This window comes from Lissotriton helveticus, chromosome 4_1, assembly GCF_964261635.1.
Source record: "Lissotriton helveticus chromosome 4_1, aLisHel1.1, whole genome shotgun sequence".
In the NCBI taxonomy this organism is placed as follows: domain Eukaryota; kingdom Metazoa; phylum Chordata; class Amphibia; order Caudata; family Salamandridae; genus Lissotriton; species Lissotriton helveticus.
In genome coordinates this window covers 425,976,559-425,986,264 of record NC_136063.1, presented here as the reverse complement: position 1 = coordinate 425,986,264, position 9,706 = coordinate 425,976,559, and the positions used below count along the sequence as shown (strand labels likewise).

Below are 9,706 nucleotides of genomic sequence, written 5' to 3'. Positions count from 1 at the left end.
CCACACGGCATGAGGCACAAGGGGGCCCCTTTGGTTTCCTCTCCGCCAGGGTTTACATGGAGGAGAAACCGCCATGTATATCCTGGCAGAGAGGAAACTCGTAAAATGCTTGGCGGGACCACAGTGGCCCTGCCAAGCATATTGCGGCCTCAGGACTGCTGCGCCACCTCCAGGGAACAGTGTTTTCCTGGCAGTGGTGCGCCAATGGCGGTCCCACCGCCCAAGTCGTAATTGGGTGGCCGGAGACCGGCACAGCCCCGCCCACGTGAGTCTGGCGGTCCTCAGACCGCTAGACTCGTAATCCGGCCCTTAGTGGGGAGTATAAGGGTACCATTTGTCTGATGGCTATGTGACCTGGATGAAGCCCACTGAGGTAGGACCAAGGTTTGACATGGCTGTTGCCTGTTTTACATGGAAAGAAATTGATTTGAAGATGGAAAAAATAGGATAAATAAATATTTTTCTACTTAAGCAAAGTCCTAGTCTAGCATTTTCTTTGGAAGGTAGGGAAAGTGCTATGTACCTGTATACCAGCTGTTCCCAACAACATTGTTTGTGTGACGATGCATAGTTTGTCTGCAACAGTAAATCTTGTGTTTATTGTTAAATTATGAACTGTTGGAGCAGAGATTTCACCTAAGTAATTTCATGACAAAAAAATGATTATGACAGCAATTTACGCAAATGATGACAAACGTGTGCTTAGTTCCACGTTTCTGAAAATGACATCAGATACTGCATCGTAAAAGCATGCAGATGGGAGAATAATTTTAGAAATATGTGCTACATTTCAATAGATGATAGTTTTTTACACGCATTAATGAGTGTTAATTTTTATTATTATAAATGTGATATTAATGAAAAAAGAAATGTAATACATAGTAGATTAAATTACCTGTGAAAAGGTATGAAATTGTTACTCCATGTTATAACGCTTGCACCGAAAATGAAAAAAAGAAAAGTAGGTGCTACATGGTTTTGTTTAAAAGTGTATTTGTGACACTTTCTCTAACGTGCATTTACTGTATATGTAATGCCTGAATAACACTCATACGAAGAGATTAATAACTATTTTCCTATATGCATAACGTTGATACATACAAACGTTTTTAGGAGTACCTTATACTTGCAAGAATTAATTATGAATAGATTTGAAATGTTTATTATTGTATTTTCCAATGTAATGAATATGATTGTCTATTTATTAATGTGTGATTTACGATTCAACATAATTGCTGTGGATTTGCTGTAATTATTGTACTTAGCCGTTCACTAATGCAATCATGAGGTAAATATTCCGAGTTTTATGGGAATATTCAGTAAATTTACCATTTGTATTTGAACCACTAACTGTTTTCTTTTTGACAACCTTTGGTCAGAACAGTGCGATTGTAACAATTTTGCAACATCCTAGACCAGCTGCTTAGGAAAGCTTATTGTCGACCTTTAGCAATACTCCTTCTGAAATATTCCATTGTTCAGCATGACTTATGACCACATGAGTCAAGGAAATTACTTTTCTGGATTGTATCCTCAACACTCCTTCATCATCCTCATCTCATATGGATTATCCAATAGGACTGAGTGGTCTGACATTTCTGGTGATGCCATTGTGTGTCACCCCGGAAACTTATGAGGTATAATTGCTCAGACTTTTGGACAGAAGCAGCAGCACCCATTTCCTTGCTTTGGAAACGGCTCGATGTTTGGACATCTGAGGACTGCAATAATGTATGACGCAACTTTGCAATTGGCTTCCGTTTGGAGTGCTAGTGCAGAATTTAACTTTTCTGCTGAAGGGTTCATGTTATGCTGCCATGACTTTGCTGTTGATGACACCCGAACTGGTTACTTTGGACTTTTTGACGTTCCTAAAGGGTCTATACAAGGCTCCTCTGACTTCTTATCAACTGAAATAATTGGGTTGAGTCTAAAACTGCCACAGTTGAGGTAGATATGTCCCTGAATATTCTTTAATTTCATTGTATCCCAGAGGTGTGGTGTTAATTCATTAAATCCTTTACGCATTTGATATTAGAGCTGTATGAACTGAATAATTTAAATGCTAAAGGTTACTTATCCGAATTCTGAATAACTAAACTTGGAAATTTAACTAAATTCTGCTGATTCTGTCTCGTCATTTCTTTGAGGGTAAATCTATTGAGTTTGAATTAATTATTAAGTAGATACATTTCTCATCTGGTAGAGAAGTAAATTGATGATAACAATGATCCCATTCTTGGTACTCGTTAAATAAGTGTCTATTCTCTGAATATTCCAGTCCCTATCATCACAGAACAAGATCCATCGGAGGACCAAGTAGTTGTAACAGGTAGAAAGAGGTTGAGGAAAATGTTAATAATAAAAAAAAAAAAGAAAGATTGGGCCCAGCATAATGCTACAACAGAACCATTCCCGTAATGCTCATTTTGTGGATGAATGAGCAGTCAATAGCTTACCGCATTGTGCCCTGAAAGCGGTACCCTCTTGGGCAATGTCCAGCCCTGTCATGCTGTGGAGCAGGACTGAGAACAATAGTGATTTGCGGTGTGAATTTTGAGGCAAGAGTACAGTTGGTTAATTCACCCAAAGTTGAAGTTTCCAAAACAAAGCTTCTTGCCACAAAAAGACCCAAAGAGTGATAAAGGTGCGGGGGATCCTCAAAGATCAGAAAAGTGCTCTTGGCTGATGTAGCACTGCATGACCTCAGTGCATCTGGAGGGCATCACAGAGACACTGCAATTTAGAATTTCATTTTCTCCCAAAATTAACGCAGAATTAAATTAAAAGTTATTGTTTTATTACAAAGAACCTCAGTTAGCTGCATCTATGAAAACAGTTACATTTATTGGTTACCCAAACTCTCTGATAAATCAGGATATTCACGACAAACGCCAGTACAGGAAGTTGTGCTAAATAATTTCGCTCTCCAGTTGTTTAATATTTAGCCACAATTGTTGACATCTTTGTTTTATACAGTAAAATCATAAATACAATCACAAAAATGAACACTAAAAATATCTACTTTTGAAACCATCTTTGGCAGGAGCTTTATAACACTATCCAGTAAATTGTGTGGGAGACACACTTCACCAAGCAGCCTTTTAAACTCTGTACGCACTATTTCAAAATTGGTTTTTCGAAGACATTCCTAGATAATATTTAGAAGATACATCTTCAAGTTATAGCAATGTCTGAAATACAGATATATAACATGTACAGAGCAGATTTCTTGATGTAGGCTTTGCTTAAATGGTTTTTCTACACATTACCAATTTTATTTGGCTGGGAAAAGCAATCGAGGCTTTGCCCAATTTGCTGTTGAAAATAAATTGTTATCATTGTGCGATGGTTTTTCTGCCACCAGCAGTTCCTGCGCCTCGTGCATTAATCTGCTGTGACAACGCGAGATAACATTACACTTGGTCTGCTTTTTCGTTGCTGAAAAGCCATTTCATACTGCATAGTAACTATATTCATCAAACCCAAGTTTTCGAGCACGAGAAGTGGAGCAGGTATGAAATAAGTTCTGTCATTGCTAAAAGTGAAAACAGTAGTTTTAATGGGATTTCGAATTTATATTTATCCTGAGATTTTTATCGTACATTTGTTATTTGTCATGGTAGTTTTATAATGTAAACGTAACCCCATAGAGGGTGCAGAGCACTATACAATCAAAACAAGATATTAAGAGCATAAATATGTGTGTTTGTGTGTGTGTGTCTATATATATATATACGAACAAATAAACATATATATATATATAGAGAGAGCTAGATAGAGAGAGAGAGATGTAATCGATCAATATACAGCCTACAGTCTATATTTGATTTGAAGACTTAACTGAATAATAAACTGTTAATATCAGACCACCTTTCAGCTAGGAATGTATTTACAAATTCTTGGTCTAGTGCCTGTAAATCAAAATGGAATACCCCCCAGCCCCTGTCCCCCTAGAGATGGTAAAATATGTGCCAAGTTCTGTGCCAAGTTCCTTGCCCAAGTACACAATAGCGACAACATGCTACCCCAAATCCAGAAGCCTGGCAGCAGAATGTTGTAGTGCTGCCGCTTTGATTAGTCTGGTGGGCGGATCTCTGCACGTCAGAATAAAGAGGCATACCTCATATTAATCTTTTTCCACCAACTCTGGTGAGCATGCTTCATGCGTGTAAATCAGTCTTTCAGCCTTCCCTGCGTCTATGGCTTTGGCACAGTGCCCCATGTGTTCCTAGGTCACCTACTAGATAGTGTCTCCTACGCCTACCTCATCAAGGTGGCCTTTGGAGATGGGGTTGGTGGAAGGGGTGATAATGGCTACTTGTAAATCCCATTGAGTTTGCTGTCTGTGGATCACCCGGAGTCACTCTCCACGGAGACCTCCAGTTATCACCAACTAAAGTTTAAAGGTCCTCAGAGGTCAGAAGAGCTTTTGGATGTTGATGTTTGCAAACATCCACCTGCTATTTGGAGCCTGTGTTACTGGTTTCAAATGGTGTTCACACTTGTGAGTGTTTGAATGTGTAAACCAGGTGTACACACTGTGACCAATGAATGTGCCGTTTATTGCTTTACTTTTCACACCGGGCCAATGACCTTTCTTTTAATTTGAGTTTCCTTGTAAGCTGATGCTGCTTTGTATCTTTCACACAAACCTATATCAATACATTATTTTGGTCTGAAATGACGTGCCTGCCCACACCATTTTTCCATTTGTATGTATTTACTTTTTTCGAACATCAGAAGTGCTTTTACACGTTGTGCTCTGCTTCAAGCTACCAAGCGAGTCACTGTGTTGCCTTCAAGGAAGTTCCTTCCAAGAGAGGGTATTCAGAGGGCCACCTGAATTCTCTTCTTTGGGTGTTGGTTTTGGTCAACCAGAAAGTCACTCGAGATCTAGTGTCCTGGACAAAGGGTGGAACCGTACTCTTCTGGGGTATAGAAATGCCTGTTCCCTCATTGTAAAGTGGAGGGAGAACTGCACATAGAAAGGAACATAGAAAGGGCAGGGGGTGAGACGGAGCATTAATCCTAGCCCTTTTGCTTGGACTGTCACATACTATAGGTAGAGAGCTAATCGAGGTCGCTGTTCGGGCTCACCACATCAAAGCACCTCTTGAACGTAGCGCTTGCTACTGCTCGAGAAGAACGCTGAGGCTCCATTTGCAGGGTCATCAGCTTCAACATGCCCAAGTGATTAGAATCTCTATGAACTAGGTGCTGCAATACACACTCAAGTCAGTTTTGCTGAAAGAGCATACGTAAGCAAAAATTAGGTACTGGCGTCCAGGTAACCACTGAGTAGAAAAGAGAAACACACTAAAGATGTGATGAAGAGGAGCAAAGAACGTGAGGCACCAACACCATAGTTGGACACTGAAGCGGATTATCAAAGCAGACCCTATACTTGTGTTTTTCTTACTCTATGTCCCTCACACAATAGATCCTAATTCCTTGGCATCCTAAGGCTCTGCTTTCCTCCCCAGTTTCCTTGGCTATCATCTGAAGAAAGGTCTGGGCCCACGATTAACGGGCAACCAGAACCAATGCACAACACCTATGCCGTGCTTAGAGCCGTGCCTGCTGAAAACAGCAGTGAATGATCACATTCGCTGATTTAACACATACAGTTTCATATGAGGTGCGTTTCATGGCCTGCAGGGGTGTCATTTGGACACTGCTCAACGTTGCAGTTCGTACAACCTCCATGCTGATGCTTGAATGCCCTGAAGACTCTGTGCAATCCGTCACAAACTATTGATCTTTTAAAAGTAATTCTCTTTTTGTGTGCGATGCAATTTATAGTACCTACTTTTATGCCCTCTAGCATTCACTATTTGTTTAGATGGCGTACTGAGTTCCATTAAGATTTGTAGATGAAATGTGTATTCATCGTATCCAAGGTTGGATGATTTCGCATCCTGTGGTGTTACTGGGTTATGTAGGGTGTTTGGGGTCATCTCTGCAATGTCTGCGGTGTTAGTGAAATTACACAGTGGTGGCCTAGCAGCCCAGAATTTGACTCTTTACCACAGGAGCTCTTACCACAGATTATGCCTGCTTCAAATTTCTTCAGAAAACAGTGTCTTGGTTGGCGGCCCAGTAATGTTTGTAAAGGAACTTACAAATAAAAAGAGAATATCCGCCAGATTTTTACTTCTGGAGCGTTCTAAGCAGCGTGTGAGAGTAAATCTGAAGGACAAGTAAACATTAGCATTGTTCAATAGAATGAAATACGTTGATATTTACACGCACTTATTTGCTCTTTCATATTGACGTAAGCGTCCAAGGCGCAACAAAGACGTCAGACGTCACGTCCCCAAGCGGTGCGTGGAGCGCAGGGCCTGGAAAGCACATGTGGTACCGAGTAAGGCGTTTGAGAGGCGCGAGCGGACCTTGAATGGAGCACGCCTGCTGTACGTTGTACGTATAAATGTCAACACGCTGCAGACAGGATCTTAAAACTCTTTTCGCTCCACGCTGTCAATTTTTTCCATGTCACCTTCGCTGTGTAGCGTCCCATAGGAGAAGTTGTTTGACTCGGGCTGTATCGTATCCATCATGTGTTTCCCTGGGGAGAGAAGAAAAGCTTATAAAAACCCCTGAAACATCCACCATCACATTTTTTTATTATTATTTTCATTTGCGTAGGGTGAGCTTCTGGCATGCTACTATGCTCCTTTGCTGCGCTCCGCTTATTGCAATATTCCAGAAATTATTTCAAAAGCAGTTATAGGCACAATTGGCAACTTTGATGAAAAATCAGGCAACGTAATGCTATTAAGTATGGGAGACAGCTGCTTCCGCTCCGATTACCCGCACACACATTTATTATAAGATGCCCCTGGGTGCAGCGATGAGACAGCTTTAAAGCTCTCAAACTGTGGTTTCCACACTGCTCCTACATACCAGGAACCTGTCCGAAGGTTATGAAGGCCACTTCCTGACTGTTCTTGTCTCTGTTTTTGGCAATCAGAAATACTCCAAGGAACGTCAAAAGAAGTCTGCAGAAAAAGAACAACATATTACAAGTGGATTTCCAATCCCTGTGAAAAAGCAAGTGCTTACCAATATTAAAGTGTATCCCACATGCTCAACAACCCCGTCTCTAAGAGTAAGCAGGACTTCAAATGCACCAAGGCCGCGTTACAAGGTCAGTAAATGTGCCAGTGCAGTTTTGCACTGAAAATTTTAAGCCTAAGAAAGGGCAGCATTTTGCACATGTTCCACTGGTTGGTGGGTCCAAATGCAAGTGTTGGTGTAAACGTCAGCTGGTATCAGTACAATCTTTGTAAGCTAGAAATATTGGTGTGTAATACATGTAATTTGACGCAATGTCTTGCCAGCCAAAAATGTTTTGCATTTCTTATTTATTGCATCCTGACCAAACAATTCCAAACTAATAATAACACCCTGCATAATATTAATGGGCATTCATTCACATAGCACACACCACAAACTTAGATGGCCCATGGTGGCTTTACCACCGAAGTCAATGATGATCATTTTAGTGACAGTTGAAAGCTAAGACCCCACGTTGACTAACAAAGGTACAAACATTTTTATTCTTTAAAATGAGCTGTTGAAGAAAGTTGGGCTGGACTGGGAATCAAAATTAAACAGCACTGGCAAAGCCAATAGGTCTCTCCTGTGGGACTACTGGCTTTGCTAATGGTTTTTAGTCATGCTGCATAGCATCCACATGAAGAACCTGTGGAGGAAACAACACAGGGAGGGGTAGTCAAGGTGAATGGAAACTTCAGAGACATTGGTGCAGGGGAGGGGGACCTGATACAGAAAGAGTACAAAATGAAGCGCTATTGAGTAGGAACAAATGGGTGAAAAGAGCAACATGGAGCTGGCACAGAGAAGTATTCAGATTGGGGCAGTAGGGTAGACCCACATGGATGAGAGCGAGGAACACCAAAGCACAGTGGCGGGGCGAGAGAAGTAAACAATCTTGATAGCTAGAAAACACATGTGTTCTTGTGGAGTGCTTAATCTAAAAGAAAAATGTACTGTCTGGAAAGTGAGCAATGGAAGGGCACAAGTAATATGTCCATGCTCCAGGGGAGGGATAAACACAAGAAAATGAAGGAAAGCCCACACGTGCTTACAAATAAGAAGCATGCAAATGCGCATGACACTGAAGACAACTAACGGTAAGCAATGGGCAGGCTATAAGCCACTGTAAGCTAACAATATGCCTTGCACTAGATAGCGCATGCACTGTCTAGTAGGTGAGACCTAAAAACAGAGGGCATATCATTAGGTGCCCAAATGTCTGTGGTAGAATTTTGAGGAATTTCTTGTGTCAACAAAACATTAGAAAAAATTGAGACAGAGTGCATATTCCAAAACAATTTCCCAATTATATTGGGTAAAGCGCGACTTTTAGATACTAATCTAAGGTGAAACATTGAAATATTTCGATACTTCAAAGGTGTGCCAGAGTGTACAGATTCACCGTGTTCTCTAGTGGATAATGAAATCTGTTTTATTAGGAACATTTTAAGCCGTAAACAATACATTAGTTGCACAGCAAATAAAATACTTGTGGCACAAGAAAAGCAGAGCCTAAAATGTCTGAGTTGTTCCTGTGCAGCTGGGTTGCAACCTAGCAGTCCGGTGGGCACAGCTCTCCCCATGTTTGAATGTCCAAAGCTGATTTGCACAATATTGGCCCTTGGCAGTAGTGCTATAGATAACAAAAATGATGGACTGTAATACATTCAGTCAGGGGCGGCTGGTATTAATGGTCGAAATGGGCGCTGCCCTCCCAACTTCCAGGAGAAAGAAGAGGATGAAAAATAAATAACACTGAGCAGCTTAAAATAAAATGTAAGTTTGCATTTAATTTTATTTGAGTCTTGGTTTTTCTGAGGGTGGGGTGAGCGTCCAAACGAATGGCCTTTAACCGGACAATCCTGCACTTTGTCAGGGGCCAGGGCGAGGTGCTGCTCGACCTGCAAGCATAAGCAATAGTAATGGGAGTGGTGATTGTTCATTGCGAGATGCAGAAACCCATTTGGGCGTACTTTGCAATGGCCCAGGGCGTGTCTGGAGCAGTGCCATTAAAGTAAATGGCAAGGGGCTGGGTAGGTTTCTGGAGAGAACGAAAGGCTGGGTGTGTCACTGGCCTCTGAAACTGCTTTGCTCACTTTGATTGGCAGGCTGGGGCCTACTGATTGAGCAACCACGTCGCAGCAGCGTGTACTGTTCTTTTACGTGTGTTAGGAATCAAAGAAAAGAACCAAGCTGCAGTTTTACTAAATCAATGGCCCAGAACAGCCTGCTAGTTGTTTCACCCTCAACCGAGCATTTTGGATTACTGCCCGGGCCTTTCAAACTCTCTGTCTTGCCAGCCTCGAACTGAAGTGCCGGCCTGAGCTGCTCTGCCACTGGAGCTACCACAGATTAGAGAGTAACGGTCCGGAGCTTCCGATTCCAAACAACAGGAGCCAGTGCAGCTAAAACGCACCTCTAGCCGACCACTCCAAATTAAATTAAAGGTAGGTTTTATTACAGTTACGTTTATTCATTTTATTGTGCTACATATTTTTTTTTTAAATAAAGGCGTGCGCGCATAGCTTTACTAAATGAAAGTTAATTGAATCATGTTCATGTTCGTATAAACGTGTGAGCCATCTGATGTGTGACCTGAAACGGCGGTGCGCCGTGCGTGGGTGTGCACTGTATATGGGTT

The 9,706-nt window shown here is 41.5% G+C and overlaps 1 protein-coding gene across 1 annotated transcript in view; it reads right to left on the bottom strand.

The window, feature by feature from the left end:
- Positions 1 to 2,778: 2,778 nt before the first annotated feature.
- NIPAL2 (NIPA like domain containing 2) overlaps positions 2,779 to 9,706 on the bottom strand; it is a 661,359-nt gene continuing 654,431 nt past the window's right edge. Inside the window, exons 10-11 of the mRNA XM_078686977.1 lie at positions 6,910 to 7,004; positions 2,779 to 6,571 (exon numbers count right to left, since the gene is read on the bottom strand). Of these exons, the coding sequence (XP_078543103.1) occupies positions 6,459 to 6,571; positions 6,910 to 7,004 (208 nt within the window). The 3' untranslated portion in view covers positions 2,779 to 6,458. The remainder of the gene's footprint in view (positions 6,572 to 6,909; positions 7,005 to 9,706) is intronic.